The sequence below is a fragment of the Salvelinus alpinus genome, chromosome 24 (genome assembly GCF_045679555.1).
Source record: "Salvelinus alpinus chromosome 24, SLU_Salpinus.1, whole genome shotgun sequence".
Taxonomy (NCBI): domain Eukaryota; kingdom Metazoa; phylum Chordata; class Actinopteri; order Salmoniformes; family Salmonidae; genus Salvelinus; species Salvelinus alpinus.
Genome location: NC_092109.1, coordinates 1,315,128 through 1,334,632, shown reverse-complemented (window position 1 = coordinate 1,334,632; position 19,505 = coordinate 1,315,128). Strand labels below are relative to the sequence as shown.

The 19,505-nt window shown below is 44.1% G+C and overlaps 1 protein-coding gene and 1 non-coding gene across 7 annotated transcripts in view; both read right to left on the bottom strand.

Annotated features, from left to right (window-relative positions):
- Positions 1–19,505, bottom strand: part of LOC139551707 (spectrin alpha chain, non-erythrocytic 1-like) — a 71,026-nt gene that overhangs the window by 18,116 nt on the left and 33,405 nt on the right. For 4 of the 6 annotated variants that reach the window (XM_071362978.1, XM_071362975.1, XM_071362974.1 and 1 more), the window contains exons 14-22: positions 18,509–18,690; positions 17,086–17,452; positions 10,801–11,111; positions 10,398–10,532; positions 9,974–10,122; positions 9,462–9,518; positions 9,061–9,259; positions 288–392; positions 65–97 (exon numbers count right to left, since the gene is read on the bottom strand). In XM_071362978.1, the coding sequence (XP_071219079.1) occupies positions 65–97; positions 288–392; positions 9,061–9,259; positions 9,462–9,518; positions 9,974–10,122; positions 10,398–10,532; positions 10,801–11,111; positions 17,086–17,452; positions 18,509–18,690 (1,538 nt within the window). The remainder of the gene's footprint in view (positions 1–64; positions 98–287; positions 393–9,060; positions 9,260–9,461; positions 9,519–9,973; positions 10,123–10,397; positions 10,533–10,800; positions 11,112–17,085; positions 17,453–18,508; positions 18,691–19,505) is intronic. The other 2 variants (XM_071362977.1, XM_071362979.1) reach the window with 1 other exon arrangement.
- Positions 18,043–18,166, bottom strand: LOC139552923 (small nucleolar RNA SNORA84). Its single transcript, XR_011670581.1, has one exon. It is a non-coding gene; the product is annotated as a small nucleolar RNA SNORA84 (small nucleolar RNA).

Below are 19,505 nucleotides of genomic sequence, written 5' to 3'. Positions count from 1 at the left end.
CATTCTAGATACATTATACTGTTAACGAAATCAAAATGTATTGAAACTCAGGAGTCGTCTTTACCTTGCCAGGAACGGAACCCACTATTACTTGTTCCTGGAGAAAAAAAGAAAAGTTATGCTAAAAATGTTTTACACTGGTATCCCTGGAAAGTGAATACCTTTGCTATATTTCAAACAATGTAAAATAATTTCACACAAATACTGACGCAATAACAATTGCTTTATAGGCTTTCATCTTTGACCAATGAAATATGACATATCTCTGCATTAGCGGGCTACATTACCTGAGCTTGGACCATGTGTGCCTCCTCTGCCATTAGGCCCTCAGACTCCAGCTCAGATGCCACCTTGTTGATGTCCCTCAGACGAGACTCGTTGGCCTTCAGGTCCTGGTGGACACGCAAGGAGAAGAAAGACCGTCACTACACAACTCACACACATTTTATTCACCAAGGTACTGGTCGAGATGGGTATGGTATAAACTAAGAAGGACTGCAGTGCACGTCACATTCCCATGTGGTCTAGTATGCACACGTTATTAATGGCTCTGCAACCGGAATATGGAAGCTAATTGGAGTCAAATCAAATTTTATTTGTCACGTGCGCCAAATACAACAGGTGTACAGTGAAATGCTTACTGGCAAGCCCTTATCATTTATTTTTCCTAAAACTGCATTGTTGGTTAAGAAAGTATTTACTAAAATAAACAAAAGCAAATAATTAAAGAGCAACAATAAAATAATAATAGCGAGGCTCAATACAGGTGGTACCGGTACAGAGTCAATGTGCGGGGGCACAGGCTAGTCGAGGTAATTTCGGTAATATGTACACTACCGTTCAAAAGTTTGGGGTGACTTAAAAATGTCCTTGTTTTTGAAAGAAAAGCAACATTTTTGTCCATTAAAATAACATCAAATTGATCAGAAATACAGTGTAGACATTGTTAATGTTGTAGCTGGAAACAGCTAATCCAAGTTTATCATTTTAAAAAGGCTAATTGATCATAAGAAAACACTTTTGCAATTATGTTAGCACAGCTGAAAAACTGGCCTTCCTCAGCCTATTTGAGTATCTGGCGCATCAGCATTTGTGGGTTTGATTACAACTCGTCAGTCTATTCTTGTTCTGAGAAATGAAGGCTATTCCATGCGAGAAAATTCCAAGAAACTGAAGATCTTGTACAGCGCTATGTACTACTCCCTTCACAGAACAGCGCAAACTGGCTCTAACCAGAATAGAGTGGGAGGCCTCGGTAAACAACTGAGCAAGAGGACAAGTACATTAGTGTCTAGTTTGAGAAAGAGATGCCTCACAAATTCTCAACTGGCAGCTTCATTAAATAGTACCCGCAAAACACCAGTCTCAACATCATACAGTGAACAGGCTCAGGGAAGATTGACCCCAAACTTGTGAAAGGTAGTGTACATCTAGGTAAAGTGCTTTGCCGTCAGAGGTCGAGCAGTTGTCATACCAGGCAGTGATGCGACCAGTCAGGATGCTCTCGATGGTGCAGCTGTATAACTTTGAGGCTCTGAGGACCCATGCCAAATCTTTTCAGTCTCCTGAGGGGCAATAGGCATTGTCATGCCCTCTTCAAGATTGTCTTGGTATGTTTGGACCATGACAGTTTGTTGGTGATGTGGACACCAAGGAACTTGATGCTCTCCACCTGCTCCACTACAATCCCATTGCTGAGAATGGGGGTGTGCTCAGCCCTCCTTTTCCTGTAGTACACAATCATCTTTGTCTTGATCACATTGAGGGGGAGGTTGTTATACTGGCACCACAGTGCCAGATCTCTGACCTCCTCCCTATAGGCTGTCTCATCGTTGTTGGTGATCAGGCCTACCACTGTTGTGTCGTCAGAAACTTGGTGTTGGAGTCTTGCTTGGCCATGGGTGAACGGAGTACAGGAGGAGACTGAGCACGCACCCCCAAGGTGCCCCCGTGTTGAGAAACAGCGTGACAGATGTGTTGTTACCTACCCTTACCACCTGGGGGCGGCCCGTCAGGAAGTCCAGGATCCAGTTGCAGAGGGAGGTGTTTAGTCCCAGGGTCCTTAGCTTAGTGATGAGCTTTGAGGGAACTATGGTGTTGAACGCTGAGCTGTAGTCAACGAATAGCATTCTCATGTAGGTGTTCCTTTTGACAAGGTGGGAAAGGGAAGTTTGGAGTGCAATTGGGATAATGGTGTTGAAGTGAGCCATGACCAGCCTTTCAAAGCACTTCATGGCTACAGATGTGAGTGCTACGGGTCAGTAGTCATTTAGGCAGGTTATCTTGTTGTTCTTGGGCATGGAGACTATGGTGGTCTGCTTGAAACATGTTGGTATTACAGACTCGGTCAGGGACAGGTTGAAAATGTCAGTGAAGACACTTGATCAGCGCATGCTCGGAGTACACGTCCTGGTAATCCGTCTGGCCCTGCGGCCTTGTGAATGTTGACCTGTATAATATTAGACTTCGTGCACCAGCTGTTATTTACAAATAGACACAAACCGCCACCCCTTGTCTTTACCGGAGGCAGCTGTTCTATCTTGCCGATGCACGGAAAACTCAGCCAGCTGTATGTTATCCATGTCGTCGTTCAGCCACGACTCGGTGAAACATAAGATATTACAGTTTAATGTCCCATTGGTTGGGTAGTCTTGATCGGAGTGCATCCATTTTAATATCCAATGGTTGCACGTTGGCTAATAGGACTGATGGTAGAAACGGATTACCCACTCGCCATCGGATCCTTACAAAGCACCCCGACCAACATCCCCGATATCTCTCTTCTTCATGCCAATTATGGGGATTTGGGCCTTGTCCAGTGTCTGAAGTAAATTTTTCGCGTCTGACTCGTTAAAGAAAAAAATCTTCGTCCAGATCGAGGTGAGTAATCACAGTACTGATATCCATAAGCTCTTTTCGGTCATAAGAGACAGTGGCAGAAACAGTATGCACAACATAAGTTACAAATAATGTGAAAAAATACCAATAGCACAATTGGTTAGGAGCCCATAAAAAGTCAGCCATCTCCTCCGGCGGCATTCAGCTCCCATACATAACATTTTAGTTTTTATGATTGACCGGCACAAATACTCACAGATCAGCAGTCTAACGGTTGCTAGGAACTACCAGGCATGGATGGGATTCTTATGCGAAAATACCCTCAAACTGTCTAAAATATAGTACAGTGCATTCAGAAAGTATTCAGACACCTTGAATTTTTCCAAATTTGATACGTTACAGCCTTATTCTGTTGGGATGTTTTTCAGTGGCAGGGACTGGGAGACTAGTCAGGATTGATGCAAAGATGAACGGAGTAAAGTACAGAGAGATCCTTGATTAAAACCTGCTCCAGAGCGCTCAGGACATCAGACTGGGGGCGAAGGTTCACCTTCCAACAGGACAACAACCCTAAGCACACATCCAAGACAATGCAGGAATGGCTTCGGGACAAGTCTCTGAATGTCCTTGAGTGGCCCAGCCAGAGCCCGGACTTGAACCCGATTGAACATCTCTGAAGAGACCTGAAAATAGCTGTGCAGCGATGATCTCCATCCAACCTGAGCTTGAGATGATCTGAAGAGAAGAATGGGAGAAACTCCCCAAATACAGGTGTGCCAAGCTTGTAGCGTAATACCCAAGACTCAAGGCTGTAAAAGCTTCCAAAGGTGCTTCAAAGTACTTAGTAAATGGTCTGAATACTTATGTAAATGTCGTATCAGTTTTCAGAATTTGCAATACATTGGCAAAAAAAAAAGTTTTTGCTTTGTCATTATGGGGTATTATGTGTCGATTAATAAGGGGAAAAAACGATTGAAATACATTTAAGACTAAGGCTGTAACATAACAAAATATGGAAAAAGCCTAGGTGTCTAAATACTTTCCAAATGCACTGTATATCCTACAACCACTAACTTGTCTCTTACAAGTGGAGTGCACTTTAAACAGAGTTCAACTAACAGGCTTTTTTAATGCTTTTTGGTTCACTAGCCTAGGGCTAGGATTTGCCAGGGTCCCCACAATAGGATATTATCACAATACTTACAGTTGAAGTCGTAAGTTTACATACACCTTAGCCAAATACATTTAAACTCAGTTTCACAATACCTGACATTTAAGCAGAGTAAAAATTCCCTGTCTTAGGTCAGTTAGGATCACCACTTTATTTAAAGAGAATGTGAAATGTCAGAATAATAGTTGAGAATGATTTATTTCAGCTTTTATTTCTTTCATCACATTCCCAGTGGGTCAGAAGTTTACATACACTCAGAAGTTGGTAGCATTGCCTTTAAATTGTTTAACTTGGGTCAAACATTTTGGGTAGCCTTCCACAAGCTTCCCACAATAACCTGGGTGAATTTTAGCCCATTCCTCCTGACAGCTGGTGTAACTGAGTCAGGTTTTTAGGCCTCCTTGCTCGCACACGCTTATTCAGTTCTGCCCACAAATTTTCTATGGGATTGAGGTCAGGGTTTTATGATGGCCACTCCAATACCATGACTTTGTTGTCCTGAAGCCATTTTGCCACAACTTTGTAAGTATGCTTGGGGTCATTGTCCATTTGGAAGACCCATTTGCCACCAAGCTTTAACTTCCTGACTGATGTCTCGAGATGTTGCTTCAATATATCCACATACTTTTCCCTCCTCATGATGACATCTATTTTTTTAAGTGCACCAGTCCTTCCTGCAGCAAAGCAGGAGAGATGGTGAGATGGTGTTCTTCGGCTTGCAAGCCTCCCCCTTTTTCCTCCAAACATAACGATGGTCATTATGGCCAAACAGTTCTATTTTTGTTTCATCAGACCAGAGGACATTTCTCCAAAAAGTACAATCTTTGTCCCCATGTGCAGTTGCAAACCGTAGTCTGGCTTTTTATGGCGGTTTTGGAGCAGTGGCTTCTTCCTTGCTGAGCAGCCTTTCAGGTTATGTCGTAAATTTTATTATGTTTTTGTCTTTTGAGCTTCTAGTCATGAAATCTATGCAGCCTACTCAATACCTTTTTATAGCTAATGTTTAAAAGGCCTCCTGGGCCATATACAGCATTCCTCACTGAGTTCCCTGAATTCCTATCGGACCTTGTAGTCATAGCAGATAATATTCACATTTTTGGTGACTTTAATATTCACATGGAAAAGTCCACAGACCCACTCCAAAAGGCTTTCGGAGCCATCATCGACTCAGTGGGTTTTGACCAACATGTCTCCGGACATACTCACTACCACAGTCAGTCATACTCTGGACCTAGTTTTGTCCCATGGAATAAATGTTGTGGATCTTAATGTTTTTCCTCATAATCCTGAACTATTGGACCACCATTTTATTATGTTTGCAATCGCAACAAATAATCTGCTCAGACCCCAACCAAGGATCATCAAAAGTCGTGCTATAAATTCTCAGACAACCCAAAGTTTCCTTGATGTCCTTCCAGACTCCCTCTACCTACCCAAGGACATCAGAGGACAAAAATCAGTTAATCACCTAACTGAGGAACTCAATTTAATCTTGCGCAATACCCTAGGTGCAGTCACACCCCTAAAAACATTTGTCATAAGAAACTAGCTCCCTGGTATAGAGAAAATACCCAAGCTCTGAAGCAAGCTTCCCGAAAATTGGAACGGAAATGGCGCCACACCAAACTGGAAGTCTTCCGACTAGCTTGGAAAGACGGTACCGAGCAGTATCAAAGAACCCTCACTGCTGCTCAATCATCCTATTTTTCCAACTTAATTGAGGAAAATAAGAACAATCCAAAATTTATTTTTGATACTGTCGCAAAGTTAACTAAAAAGCAGCATTCCTCAAGAGAGGATGGCTTTCACTTCAGCAGTGATAAATTCATGAACTTCGAGGAAAAGACCATGATCATTTGAAAGCAAATTACGGACTCCTATTTAAATCTACGTATTCCTCCAAAGCTCAGTTGTCCTGAGTCTGCACAGCTCTGCCAGGACCTAGGATCAAGGGAGACACTTAAGTGTTTTAGTACTAAATCTCTTGACACAATGATGAAAATAATAATGGCCTCTAAACCTTCAAGCTGCATACTGGACCCTAATCCAACTAAACTACTGAAAGAGCTGCTTCCTGTGCTTGACCCTCCTATGTTGAACATAATAAAACTGCTCTCTATCCACCAAATGTGTACCAAACTCACTAAAAGTGGCAATAATAAAGCCTCTCTTGAATAAGCCAAACCTTGACCCAGAAAAAATAAAATAAAAACTATCAGCCTATATCGAATCTGTCATTCCTCTCAAAAAAAATGAAAAAGCTGCAGCAACTCACTGCCTTCCTGAAGACAAACAATGTATACGAAATGCTTCAGTCTGGTTTAAGACCCCATCATAGCACTGAGACTGCACTTGTGAAGGTGGTAAATGACCTTTTAATGGCGTCAGACCGAGGCTCTGCATCTGTCCTCGTGCTCCTACACGTTAGGGTGCTTTTGATACCATCGATCACCACATTCTTTTGCAGAGATTGGAAACCTAAATTGGTCTACACTGACAAGTTCTGGCCTGGTTTAGATCTTATCTGTCGGAAAGATATCAGTTTGTCTCTGTGGATGGTTTGTCCTCTGACAAATCAACTGTACATTTCGGTGTTCCTCAAGGTTCCGTTTTAGGACCACTATTGTTTTCACTATATATATATATATATATATATATATATTACCTCTTGGGGATGTAATTCGAAAACAATGTTAACTTTCACTGCTATGCGGATGACACACAGCTGTGCATTTCAATGAAACATGGTGAAGCACAAAATTGCCCTCGCTGGAATGGAAGCCTGTTTTTCAAACATAAGGAGGTGGATGGCTGCAAACGTTCTACTTTTAAACTCAGACAAAACAGAGATGCTTGTTGGGCTTGCTCCTACCCATCTTTCCGATGTGGTCCTGCCGTACATACCTACACGTACGCTACGGTCACAAGACGCAGGCCTCCTAATTGTCCCTAGAATTTCGAAGCAAAAAGTTGGAGGCAGATCTTTCTCCTATAGAGCTACATTTTTATGGAATGGTCTGCCTACCCATGTGAGAGACGCAGACTCGGTCTCAACTAAGTCTTTATTGAAGACTCACAGGTCCTATGATTGAGTGTAGTCTGGCCCAGGAGTGTGAAGGTGAACGGAAAGGCACTGGAGCAACGAACCGCCCTTGCTGTCTCTGCCTGGCCGGTTCCCCTCTCTCCACTGGGATTCTCTGCCTCTAACCCTATTACAGGGGCTGAGTCACTGGCTTAATGGTGCTCTTCCATGCCGTCCCTAGGAGGGGTGCGTCACTTGAGTGGGTTGAGTCACTGACGTGGTCTTCCTGTCTGGGTTGGCGCCCCCCCTTGAGTTGTGCCGTGGTGGAGATCTTTGTGGGCTATACTTGGCCTTGTCTTAGGATGGTAAGTTGGTGGTTGAAGATATCCCTCTAGTGATGTGGGGGCTGTGCTTTGGGAAAGTGGGTGGGGTTATATCCTGCCTGTTTGGCCCTGTCAAGGGGGTATCATCGGATGGGGCCACAGTGTCTCCTGACCCCTCCTGTCTCAGCCTCCAGTATTTATGCTGCAGTAGTTTATGTGTCGGGGTGCTAGGGTCAGTCTGTTATATCTGGAGTATTTCTCCTGTCTTATCCGGTGTCCTGTGTGAATTTAAGTATGCTCTCTCTAATTATCGCTCTCTCTCTCTGAGGACCTGAGCCCTAGGACCATGCCTCAGGACTACTTGGCATGATGACAGTCCACCTGGCCGTGCTGCTGCTCCAGTTTCAACTGTTCTGCTTACGGCTATGGAACCCTGACCTGTTCACCGGACATGCTACCTGTCCCAGACCTGCTGTTTTCAACTCTCTAGAGACAGCAGGAGCGGTAGAGATACTCTCAATGATCGGCTATGAAAAGCCAACTGACATTTACTCCTGAGGTGCTGACCTGTTGCACCCTCAACAACTACTGTGGTTATTATTATTTGACCATGCTGGTCATCTATGAACATTTGAATATCTTGGCCATGTTCTGTTATAATCTCCACAAAGCACAGCCAGAAGAGGACTGGCCACCCCTCATAGCCTGGTTCCTCTCTAGGTTTCTTTCTAGGTTCTGGCCTTTCTAGGGAGTTTTTCCTAGCCACCGTCCTTCTACACCTGCATTGCTTGCCGTTTGGGGTTTTAGGCTGGGTTTCTGTACAGCACTTTGAGATATCAGCTGATCGAAGGGCTATATAAATACATTTGATTTGATATAGGACTCGTTTTACTGTGGATATAGATACTTTTGTACCCGTTTCCTCCAGCATCTTCACGAGGGCATTTGCTGTTGTTCTGGGATTGATTGCACTTTTCACACCAAAGTACGTTCATCTCTAGGAGACAGAACGTGTCTCCTTCCTGGGCGGTATGGCGGCTGCATGGTCCCATGGTGTTGCATACTATTGTTTGTACAGATGAACGTGGTACCTTCAGGCGTTTGGAAATTGCGCCTAAGGATGAACCAGTCTTGTGGAGGTCTACAATTTTTTTTCTGAGGTCTTTGTTGATTTATTTTGATTTTCCCATGATGTCAAGCAAAGAGGCACTGAGTTTGAAGGTAGGCCTTGAAATACATCCACAGGTACACCTCCAATTGACTCAAATGATGTCAATTAGCCTGTCAGCTGTTTAAAGGCACAGTCAACTTAGTGTATGTACTTCTGACCCACTGGAATTGTGATACAGTGAATTATAAGTGACAATCTGTCTGTAAACAATTGTTGGAAAAATTAATTGTGTCATGCTCAAAGTAGATGTCCTAACCGACTTGCCAAAACTATAGTTTGTTAACAAGAAATTTGTGGAGTGGTTGAAAAACGAGTTTTAATGACTCTTCCAAACTTCAACTATAGGTCCCGATACGATATGTATTACCCATCTAGCAGAGAATCGATACTTGCAATAATATTTTTGACGATATATTCTGATACTCTACTGTATCGATTTTTCCCCTCATCACTACTAAAGCCTAAAAGGATGACGTACAGTAAGTCAGCTAGTGCCCTCTCCTACTCCCCGGCAGGCACGTTGTGTGCGGCGTACCTTCTGGAAGTCGTCAAACTTCTTCTGCAGCACCTCCACCTGCTCCAGGTCGGAGCCCACCTCCTCGTTGGTGAGGGCGCCCTCCTTCTCGTTGATCCACTGCTGCAGTTCGTTAGCCTCGCGGAACAGCATGAACTTCTTGCAGCTCTTTTCTAGCATGTCCTTGCGCTTCTCGCCCAGCTCCAGGAGAGTGCCGTACCTAAAATTACAAGATGGAGATTTTAGAATCCCCTTTGTGTTGAGAGAGAGAGAGCGAGCACTGGAACCAGTCACAAGGTCCACGACATTGAAATGGGTATTGATTGAGGGACTGGCAGGAATGGCAATGGCTGCGTTGCTCGTGGGAATGCGTGGTGGCTTCACAAACACGACACCTAGAGGGACACGCTGGTCCTACTCACAGTTCCTCCACCTGCTTCATGCGTACAGACACACTGCACGTCTCCTTTGCCCCCGGCCTACTCAGTCACAAACATGACATGCGCGGGCAGGCATTAGCAGTTAGGATGGGAAACAGAGAAACAGACAGAGAGACAAAGGCAAGGCCGTTAGTGACAGAAAAGTTGAAGTGCTACTGGCTCACTGGACTGTTATGATAAGGAAGAGACTAAAGGGAGACTAAGAAAAACAGACCGAAAATTTGAGGGAGGGGGAGAGAGAGAGAGAAACTGGGATATTGAAGAGGTTAATTGTTAATTAGCTAGGCTAAGATAGGAACGTACATTTGTTTTTAAAAAACAGTTAATCAAACCAGTCGGGTCAACAGGTTAAGTTCTAAGTTAGAGGTAAAAAGGTGGTAAAGAACTACAGATGTGTACTGAAGATGAGTACTGGGGCATGTAAGAGCAGAAGTCAGAAATTACAGTGGCAAAGGGTTAGGTAGAAAGTGGGTTAGGTAGAAGGAGGCCCTTACTGGTTCTCGATCTGGTCCTGGCGGAGGCCGATGCTGCCCTGCTCGTCCAGCAGGTTCTCCCTGGAGGAGGACTGGGTGGGGTCTAGCTTCTTGACGTAGGCTGCTGGCACAAAGCCCTGGCGGTCGTTCACCTCCACCTTCCACCAGTCCTTCAGCAGGCGAGAGAGGTCAGGAGAGAAGACACACAAGACAAACATGTTATTTTTGTCCCCCATAAGGGATGAACATGCATCCCATTCAGTTCATACTATCTTGCTTATACCTATCAAATTATTTCCGTTCTACATCAAGTGCCTGATCATGGGTATGGACTAGCAGCAGTTATTTGTGGACCTGGCCCTGCTTGGAGCAAGGCTTTTGTTCATCTCGCTAAGATGGTAACTTTCTTTTGTTATACAATTTGTTTGTACACACACACACACACCTTGTTGGTGCTGTTGAGCAGGGTGAGGATGTCTCCCTTCTTCATGGTGACCTCACGGGGGCTCTTCTCCTGGTAGTCATAGAGGGCCAGCACCAGCTCCTTGCCAGTCTCATCATCGGTGGGCGCAACTTGTTGCTGCAGGTGGAAAGGAAAAAAGTCTTAAAAGGTGCAATCTAGACAATAGCAACATGAAAATATCCGTTTGTGTCTATAATAGACCAGGAGTAGTAAAGAAATGACTGATTTGTTGGTACTCTGGTTCTCAGATGTTTGCAAAGACGGGAAAATAGTTGAATTGTTCATAGAATGTTAGCTAGCTAGTTTAGGCATTTATAAAAGTTGTAAAATGGTGCACATTCATTTCACGATAAGACTAAAGATGCAATGTGGGTTCGAGACTTACCCTGCAGGATTGGGCCTGCTCCTTCAAAGCCTGGATGCTGCTGCCATAAGCACTCAGGTCAGACATCAGGGCTTCGTGCTTCTTCAGCAGGGCCTCAGCCGAATCCTCATCCTTGCCGTAGTCGGGACTGCTCACGATGGGCTCTTTCTCCCTCATCCAGGACTCTGCCTCGTTGGCGTCGGCGAAGTACTGCTGTGCCTGCAGTGAGTCCTCCAGGTCCTGCCTGCGCTGCCCGGCCTTGCCTTTAAGGGTGTCCCAGCGGCCGTTCAGCTCCCCCAGCTTCACCTTAACCTCCTCCCCAGCAAAGTGGCCTGGTGAGGACCACAGGGAGAGGGGGGGGTTGTTTATTTGCAGCGCCTTAAGAACGTATTCACACCCCTAGACTTTTTCCACATTTTGTTGTGTCACAAAGTGGGATTAAAATGGATTGGTCAACAACTAACATTTGTAAAACATTTATGAAAAATAAAACATCTTTATTAGATAAGTATTCACAGCCCTGAGTCAATACCTTTGGCAGCGATTACAGCCGTGAGTCTTTCTGGGTCAATTTCTAAAAAGAGCTTTTCACACCTGGTGTGTACAACATTTGCCCATGAATCTTTTCAAAATTCTTCAAGCTCGGTTAAATTGGTTGTTGATCATTGTTAGACAACCCTTTTCAGGTCTTGCCATTGGTGGCAGCCCACCTGTTTTGAGCCCCACCTGTTCAGCAAACAAATAATAATAAATAAATAAAATCTTTGAGTCAATAAAGACGCATACAAACATGGTCTCTTTTTTGCTTTCTTGAGTAAGGCATCTCCAAAATGCAGGTGTTTCAGCCTAGCTCAGTGCTTTCTGTGGTGGTGGGGCAGCCAGTGGAAAATACGGAGTGTAGGGATTGGTCATGTTCTCCAGTTGTGCCACTCATGAGGACACTACATCACCACAAAATCTACTGGGAGAGCTTGAAAATTCAAGCCACTTGGGTGCTGCCTGCCATAGATTTACATTAGAAGTGCCCATCCAAGAACGCTTAAGGTCATTGGCCACAGATCAAATGGACGTCAAATCATGTTATATCTACCATAGCTTTGATTGGACTGATCATGTTAACGTCATACTTTCAAAATCTTAGCTAGCAAGCTAGACATGCAGTCATCATGAAACAAGTTGGCAATCTTCTGGCAAATTCTTTTGAATCCCTGTAATATTACATAAAACGTATCGTCGGTGCTCATCAGCCATTACATTACACAATAAGTTGGAAATAGCAAATTCAACAGTGAGTGGTTTGGAAGGAATCAGTGGCTAACTGGAAGCATTGCAAAGCAATCACTAGCCTGCTATTCAATGGAGTGGGTCTGTGGTCAAATTCTGGGTTTAAGGATATCTATTCCAAGCTTAAAAAGGATACACATTCACATGCAACACCATGGGCCAGAAAGGGTTGAATACATTGGCCGTGCTGTCAATCCAACATGACTTCTGCCGTGTTCAAAACAACTGGAAACTCAGAGCTCCGACTGGGGAAAAAAAAGTTTCATCCAACTCAGAATTCGGGAACTCGGGCCTCTTTCTAGAGCTCCGACCTGAAGATCACTGACGTCATGATTCAACCTTGTTTTTTTCCCTGAGTTCCCAGTTGTCTTGAAAGCACCATAAATCCACAGAATGTCAGACCATGATGACAAAATGTGAAGGACCACCACACCACCTTCCTGTTCAAGTGAGCACAGCACAACAAGGGGAGTCCAAAAATGTATTGTGTGGTGCAGCATAAATGATGTAATATACCAGGGAGATATGTATACTGTAGCTAAGAAAGAAATACTAAGCGTACGTTGTGCAGTAAGCTGTTAGTTCACTGCCCATGTGCCTCACTATTAGGGTTTTGTCCCTTTCCCCCTCAAAACTTAGACTTCTGTTCTGACTTGGTGGTGCACATGTAGCCTATAGCCTGTTTTAGAGAAATCATTGAATATTGTAAGAGCTTTCATTGTCTGGTTATATGGCCCCTTTTTTTATCCTACAGTTGAACGGGAGAATACTGTAAGAACAGCCAATGTTCTGAATTCTGTCGCTGTACATTTCAAAAGTGCTAAACAAATACAGTACCAGTCAAAAGTTTGGACACACCTACTCATTCAAGGGTTTTTCTTTATTTGTACTATTTCCTACATTGTAGAATAATAGTGAAGACATCAACACTCTGAAATAACACATATGGGATCATGTAGTAACCAAAAAAGTGTTAAATAAATCAAAATATATTTTAGGTTCTTCAAAGTAGCCACCCTTTGCCTTGATGACAGCGTTGCACACTCTAGGCATTCTCTCAACCAGCTTCACCTGGAATGCTTTTCCAACAGTCTTGAAGGAGTTACCACATATGCTGAGCACTTGTTGGCTACTTTTCCTTCACTCTGCGGTCCAACCCAAACCATCTCAATTGGGTTGAGTTCAGGTGATTGTGGATGCCATGCCATCTGATGCAGCACTCCATCACTCTCCTTGGTCAAATAGCCCTTACACAGCCTGGAGGTGTGTTAGGTCATTGTCATGTTGAAAAACAAATGATAGTGGGACTAAGCCCAAACCAGACGGGATGACGTATCGCTGAAGAATGCTGTGGTAGCCATGCTGGTTAAGTGTGCCTTGAATTCTAAATGAAACACTAACAGTGTCACCAGCAAAGCACCCCCACACCTCCTCCTCCATGCTTCACGGTGGGAACCACACAGGCGGAGATAATCCGTTCACCTTCTCTGCGTCTCACAAAGACACAGCGGTTGGAACCAAAAATCTCAAAATTTGTTCTTATCAGACCAAAAGGACAGATTTTCACTGGTCTAATGTCTACTGCTCGTGTTTCTTGGCCCAAGCAAGTCTCTTCTTGTTGTTGTCCTTTAGTAGTGGTTTCTTTGCAGCAATTCAACCATGAAGGCCTGATTCACACAGTCTCCTCTGAACAGTTGATGTTGAGATGTGTCTGTTACTTGAACTCTATGAAGCATTTATTTGGGCTGCAATTTCTGAGGCTGGCAACTCTAATGAACTTATCCTCTGCAGCAGAGGTAACTCTGGGTCTTCCTTTCCTGTGGCAGTCCTCATGAGAGCCAATTTCATCATAGCGTTTGATGCTTTTTGCGACTGGACTTGAAGAAACTTCTTGACGTTCTTGACATTTTCCAGATTGACTGACCTTCATGTCTTAAAGTATTGATGGACTGTTGTTTCTGCTTTTTTGAGCTTTTGTTGCCATAATATGGACTTAGTATTTTACCAAATAGGGCTATCTTCTGTATACCACCCCTACCTTGTCACAACACAACTGATTGGCTCAAACGCATTAAGGAAAGAAATATCACAAATGAACTTTTAACAAGGCACAACTGATAATTGAAAGGCATTCCAGTTGACTACCTCAGGAAGCTGATTGAGAGAATGCGAAGAGTGAGCAAAGCTGTTGTCCATGCAAAGGGTGGCCAATTTGAAGAATCTAAAATATATTTTGATTTGTTGAACACTTCTTTGGTTATTATTTCAGTTTAGATTTCTTCACTATTATATATATACACATATATACACATATATACAGTGGGGAGAACAAGTATTTGATACACTGCCGATTTTGCAGATTTTCCTACTTACAAAGCATGTAGAGGTCTGTAATTTTTATCATAGGTACACTTCAACTGTGAGAGACGGAATCTAAAACAAAAATCCCGAAAATCACATTGTATGATTTTTAAGTAATTAATTAGCATTTTATTGCATGACATAAGTATTTGATACATCAGAAAAGCAGAACTTAATATTTGGTACAGAATCCTTTGTTTGCAATTACAGAGATCATACGTTTCCTGTAGTTCTTGACCAGGTTTGCACACACTGCAGCAGGGATTTTGGCCCACTCCTCCATACAGACCTTCTCCAGATCCTTCAGGTTTCGGGGCTGTCGCTGGGCAATACGGACTTTCAGCTCCCTCCAAAGATTTTCTATTGGGTTCAGGTCTGGAGACTGGCTAGGCCACTCCAGGACCTTGAGATACTTCTTACGGAGCCACTCCTTAGTTGCCCTGGCTGTGTGTTTCGGGTCGTTGTCATGCTGGAAGACCCAGCCACGACCCATCATCAATGCTCTTACTGAGGGAAGGAGGTTGTTGGCTAAGATCTCGCAATACATGGCCCCATCCATCCTCCCCTTAATACGGTGCAGTCGTCCTGTCCCCTTTGCAGAAAAGCATCCCCAAAGAATGATGTTTCCACCTCCATGCTTCACGGTTGGGATGGTGTTCTTGGGGTTGTACTCATCCTTCTTCTTCCTCCAAACACGGCGAGTGGAGTTTAGACCAAAAAGCTCTATTTTTGAATCATCAGACCACATGACCTTCTCCCATTCCTCCTCTGGATCATCCAGATGGTCATTGGCAAACTTCAGACGGGCCTGGACATGCGCCTGCTTGAGCAGGGGGACCTTGTGTGCGCTGCAGGATTTTAATCCATGACGGCGTAGTGTGTTACTAATGGTTTTCTTTGAGACTGTGGTCCCAGCTCTCTTCAGGTCATTGACCAGGTCCTGCCGTGTAGTTCTGGGCTGATCCCTCACCTTCCTCATGATCATTGATGCCCCACGAGGTGAGATCTTGCATGGAGCCCCAGACCGAGGGTGATTGACCATCATCTTGAACTTCTTCTATTTTCTTCTATTTTCTAATAATTGCGCCAACAGTTGTTGCCTTCTCACCAAGCTGCTTGCCTATTGTCCTGTAGCCCATCCCAGCCTTGTGCAGGTCTACAATTTTATCCCTGATGTCCTTACACAGCTCTCTGGTCTTGGCCATTGTGGAGAGGTTGGAGTCTGTTTGATTGAGTGTGTGGACAGGTGTCTTTTATACAGGTAACGAGTTCAAACAGGTGCAGTTAATACAGGTAATGAGTGGAGAACAGGAGGGCTTCTTAAAGAAAAACTAACAGATCTGTGAGAGCCGGAATTCTTACTGGTTGGTAGGTGATCAAATACTTATGTCATGCAATAAAATGCAAATGAATTACTTAAAAATCATACAATGTGATTTTCTGGATCTTTGTTTTAGATTCCGTCTCTCACAGTTGAAGTGTACCTATGATAAAAATTACAGACCTCTACATGCTTTGTAAGTAGGAAAATCGGCAAAATCGGCAGTGTATCAAATACTTGTTCTCCCCACTGTATATAGTAAAAAGACAACAAAAAAAACTCTCAATCTCAATTGTCAGTAAAAACCACATTTGTTTAAGTCAGGCAGGCATAAACTATGTTTTTTTTAAAGGCAATAAATGAGGTTGAATGAACTGTTTCGCTGCCAGACAAGGCTCCGCTGATAGCCAGGTGTAGCGGTGGTAAGGATTCACTCCATGGTGCTGAAAAGAAAGCTCTGCTGTTGGGACTGCTGTTGGGACTTTGCTATTGGGACAGCTTTATGTAGGCCTTAACATTTTGTAGGCACCGTTTGTCACCGTTATAGTGCAATTAATGTATTGTTTAGTGGATTTGCTGGCATGCATCTAAAAAATGTTTTTTATATTTGCCCCATCAAGATTTACATGCTAAAATCGCCACTGCTTGCCATAGATTTTCAAGCAGATTTAAGTCAAAACTGTAACTCGGTCACTCAGGAACATTCACTGTCTTCTTGGTAAGCAACTCCAGTGTAGATTTACCCTTGTGTTTTAGGGTTTTGTCCTGCTAAAAGGCGAATTCCTCTCCCAGTGTCTCCATGAAAGCAGACTGAACCAGGTTCTCCTCCAGAATTTCGCCAGTGCTTTGTTCTGTTCAGTTTCTTTTTTATCCTGAAAAACTCCTCAGTCCTTAACAATTACAAGCATACCCATAACATTATACTGCCACCACTATGCTTAAAAATATGAACAGTGGTACTCAGTAATGTTTTGTATTGGATTTTCCCCAAACCTAACAAATGTTTGAATGTATTACTTTAGTGCCTTGTTGCAAACAGGATACATTTTTTTGGACAGGCTTCCTTTTTTCACTCTGTCAATTAGATTAGTATTGTGGAGTAACTACAATGTTCAACCATCCTGTTTTCTCCTATCACAGCCATTAAACTCTAACTGTTTTAAAGTCACCATTGGCATCATGGTGAAAGGGTTTGGACAATTCGTTTCAATTCAGTCAATTCAGGAAGTAAACTATAATAACTGAATTAAAATCGACCCAAACCTGCTAGATAGTGAAAAGGTGAACAGTTGAAAAGAGGTGACAGTAGGGCCTATGCACGTTTCTACGAAACAACTCACCTTCCTCCACCATAGCCTCTCCTTTCTGGGTGACGGCCTTGATGCGGGGCTCATGGCCGGCGATCTCCGCCTGCAGGGCCTGGTGCTTCTTCAGCAAGTTTTGGACGCCGATCAGGTCTTTTCCCCGGTTGGTGGAGGCGGCGATTGGCTCCTTCTCCCGGACCCAGGTCTCCTCGTCCTCCACGTCCCTGAAGAGCTGCTGCAACCGCAGGGAGTCTGACAGCTTCTGCTTGCGGGCGGCCATGGGGTCGCGGAGGGCATCGTAGCGCGCCACCAGCGCCTCCTGCTTGCGCTTGATGTTGTCGCCGTCAAAGTGACCGGCTTCCTGGAACTGACGCGCCTGAATGGTGATGCCATCGATGCGGTCCTGGAGAGAGAGGGAAAGTCAGTCAGCCAACTAACTACCTGGTGGCAGTTAAGGCTTCCGATCTGAAACAGTTCATGCATATAGCATGACGACATTGTGACGTTTTGGTCTTCGGCAAGGGTTTTCTCAGCTGTTCTCGCACACTACATTTTTTTCTTGAGGGATGCCGAAGTATGTAGCAGAAGTCTACATCCCTTCGTCGGTGATTGGTCAACAGTAGGGATACTTCAATGAAGCATGTTGACATTCAACGATAGACTAATCGTTCTCATGCAACTGTTTTCAATTGAGAAATACTATACCCATCATAGCTGTAAAATTGTGCGACAAAGATCTCCTCTCCAAAAACGTCAATGAATGAGACGCTGTGGCGTCTCAAGACGAAGAAACAGTACTATTGACGCTTTTCTCGTTTTTAAAGGGAAGGTCATTTTAAGGGAGTTTGCGAGCACACTATTTCAGTCTGCCTAGGTGTCAGCCGAACCAAATCATGCCGACGCCTTAAGTCAGTCAGCCAGTCTTACCTTGTGCGCAGCCAGACCGCATAAGTCAACACAACTATTTGAATGCCTGAATATTATAGACCATAATGATGTCACTGCAACCAGGCTATGGAGGCTACTTGGAGTGGCAGCTCCCATGCATAGAATCTGAGTTTATTTGTGCCTGACAATCAAAGACACACAGATCAGCTGTCGCTTGAAACCACCAGGCATGGATGGGATTCTTATGAGGAGATACACTGTCTAGCAGCTGGTCCCAGAGGTAAATGCAACAGTGTCTAAGTAGTTCACTTTTTGGGTCTGAAAACATCTGACCTGGAGGCTACTGGTGATGTTGTTCTCCAGTTACCTGGTAGCTGTCAGTCAGTTATCTTGTGGTGATATGGAAGTCACTGAGCGCGTTCGAGCAGATCAAAACTGTGGTGCATCATGGGTAAATTGTGACTTACTGACCTACAAATTATAATAAGTAGCTATATATGATGCAAGGCGACGTGTAGATCAGTCAGCAGTTGCCTGCACTGTCGACTGCAATGTCAAACAAGCCCTTTACCTGGTGGGCAGCCACGTCAGCCTCCAGCAGGGCATGCTTCTTCTGCAGGTTCTGGACGCTGGTCAGATCCTTGCCGTAGTCATCTGACGCCAGGTGGCCCTCGACCTCATACAGCCACAGCTCAATGTCCTCCACGTTTCTGTTGAACTGCTGCTGCTGGTTGGCCTCGCGCAGCTTGATGCCTGGGGGAGAGGAGAGCATGGTGAGGAGAGGTTTAGGAGTGGTTGAAATTAAGATAGAAATACCCTTCCTCCTTAAACGGATTCAAAGGTTTTGTTTCAAATCTTGGGGCACCAAAATGACCTTGTCTAGTAACTAACAGCTAGCCACATTACAAGATAACAAAAGCACCTTCACTTTGAAACGTTACTCTCCAATAGATGCGGTAGAAGTCAATGAAACTCGTCCAAAATAATGTAAATGCCATGGAAATGTGTGTGGGAAAGATCCCAAATCTCCTCATTGCCCCCCCAGAAAAATGAGCCTACATATAGGCTATTGTTAATATGTGTATTTCACAATATGAGGTAACAATCGGAGTATAATGCTTGTATGGATGTCAACCCCAATACATGTTCATGTCATCGTCACCAATCAACTGCATTAGTTAAAAGCGACTTACCACCACCGATTTCTCTAAGCTAGCTATGGGAAAGAGGGATACCTAGTCAGTTGCACAACTGAATGCATTCAACCAAAAATGGGTCTCCTGCATTTAACCCAACCGCTCTGAATCAGAGAGGTGCGGGGGGCTGCCTTAAATCGACATCCATGTCACCGGCACCCGGGGAGCAGTTGTTAATGGAGGTTAACTGCCTTGCTCAAGGGAAGAATGGCAGATTTTTCCACCTTGCCAGCTCGGGGATTCGAACCAGCAAACGTTCGGTTACTGGCCGAACACTCTTAAGAGCTTAGCTACCTATGCTACCAGCTATACGAACGAGTGTTAGCATTTAGCAGTCACTTCTTCTAAACCTGAAAAGTGACTACTTCTAAA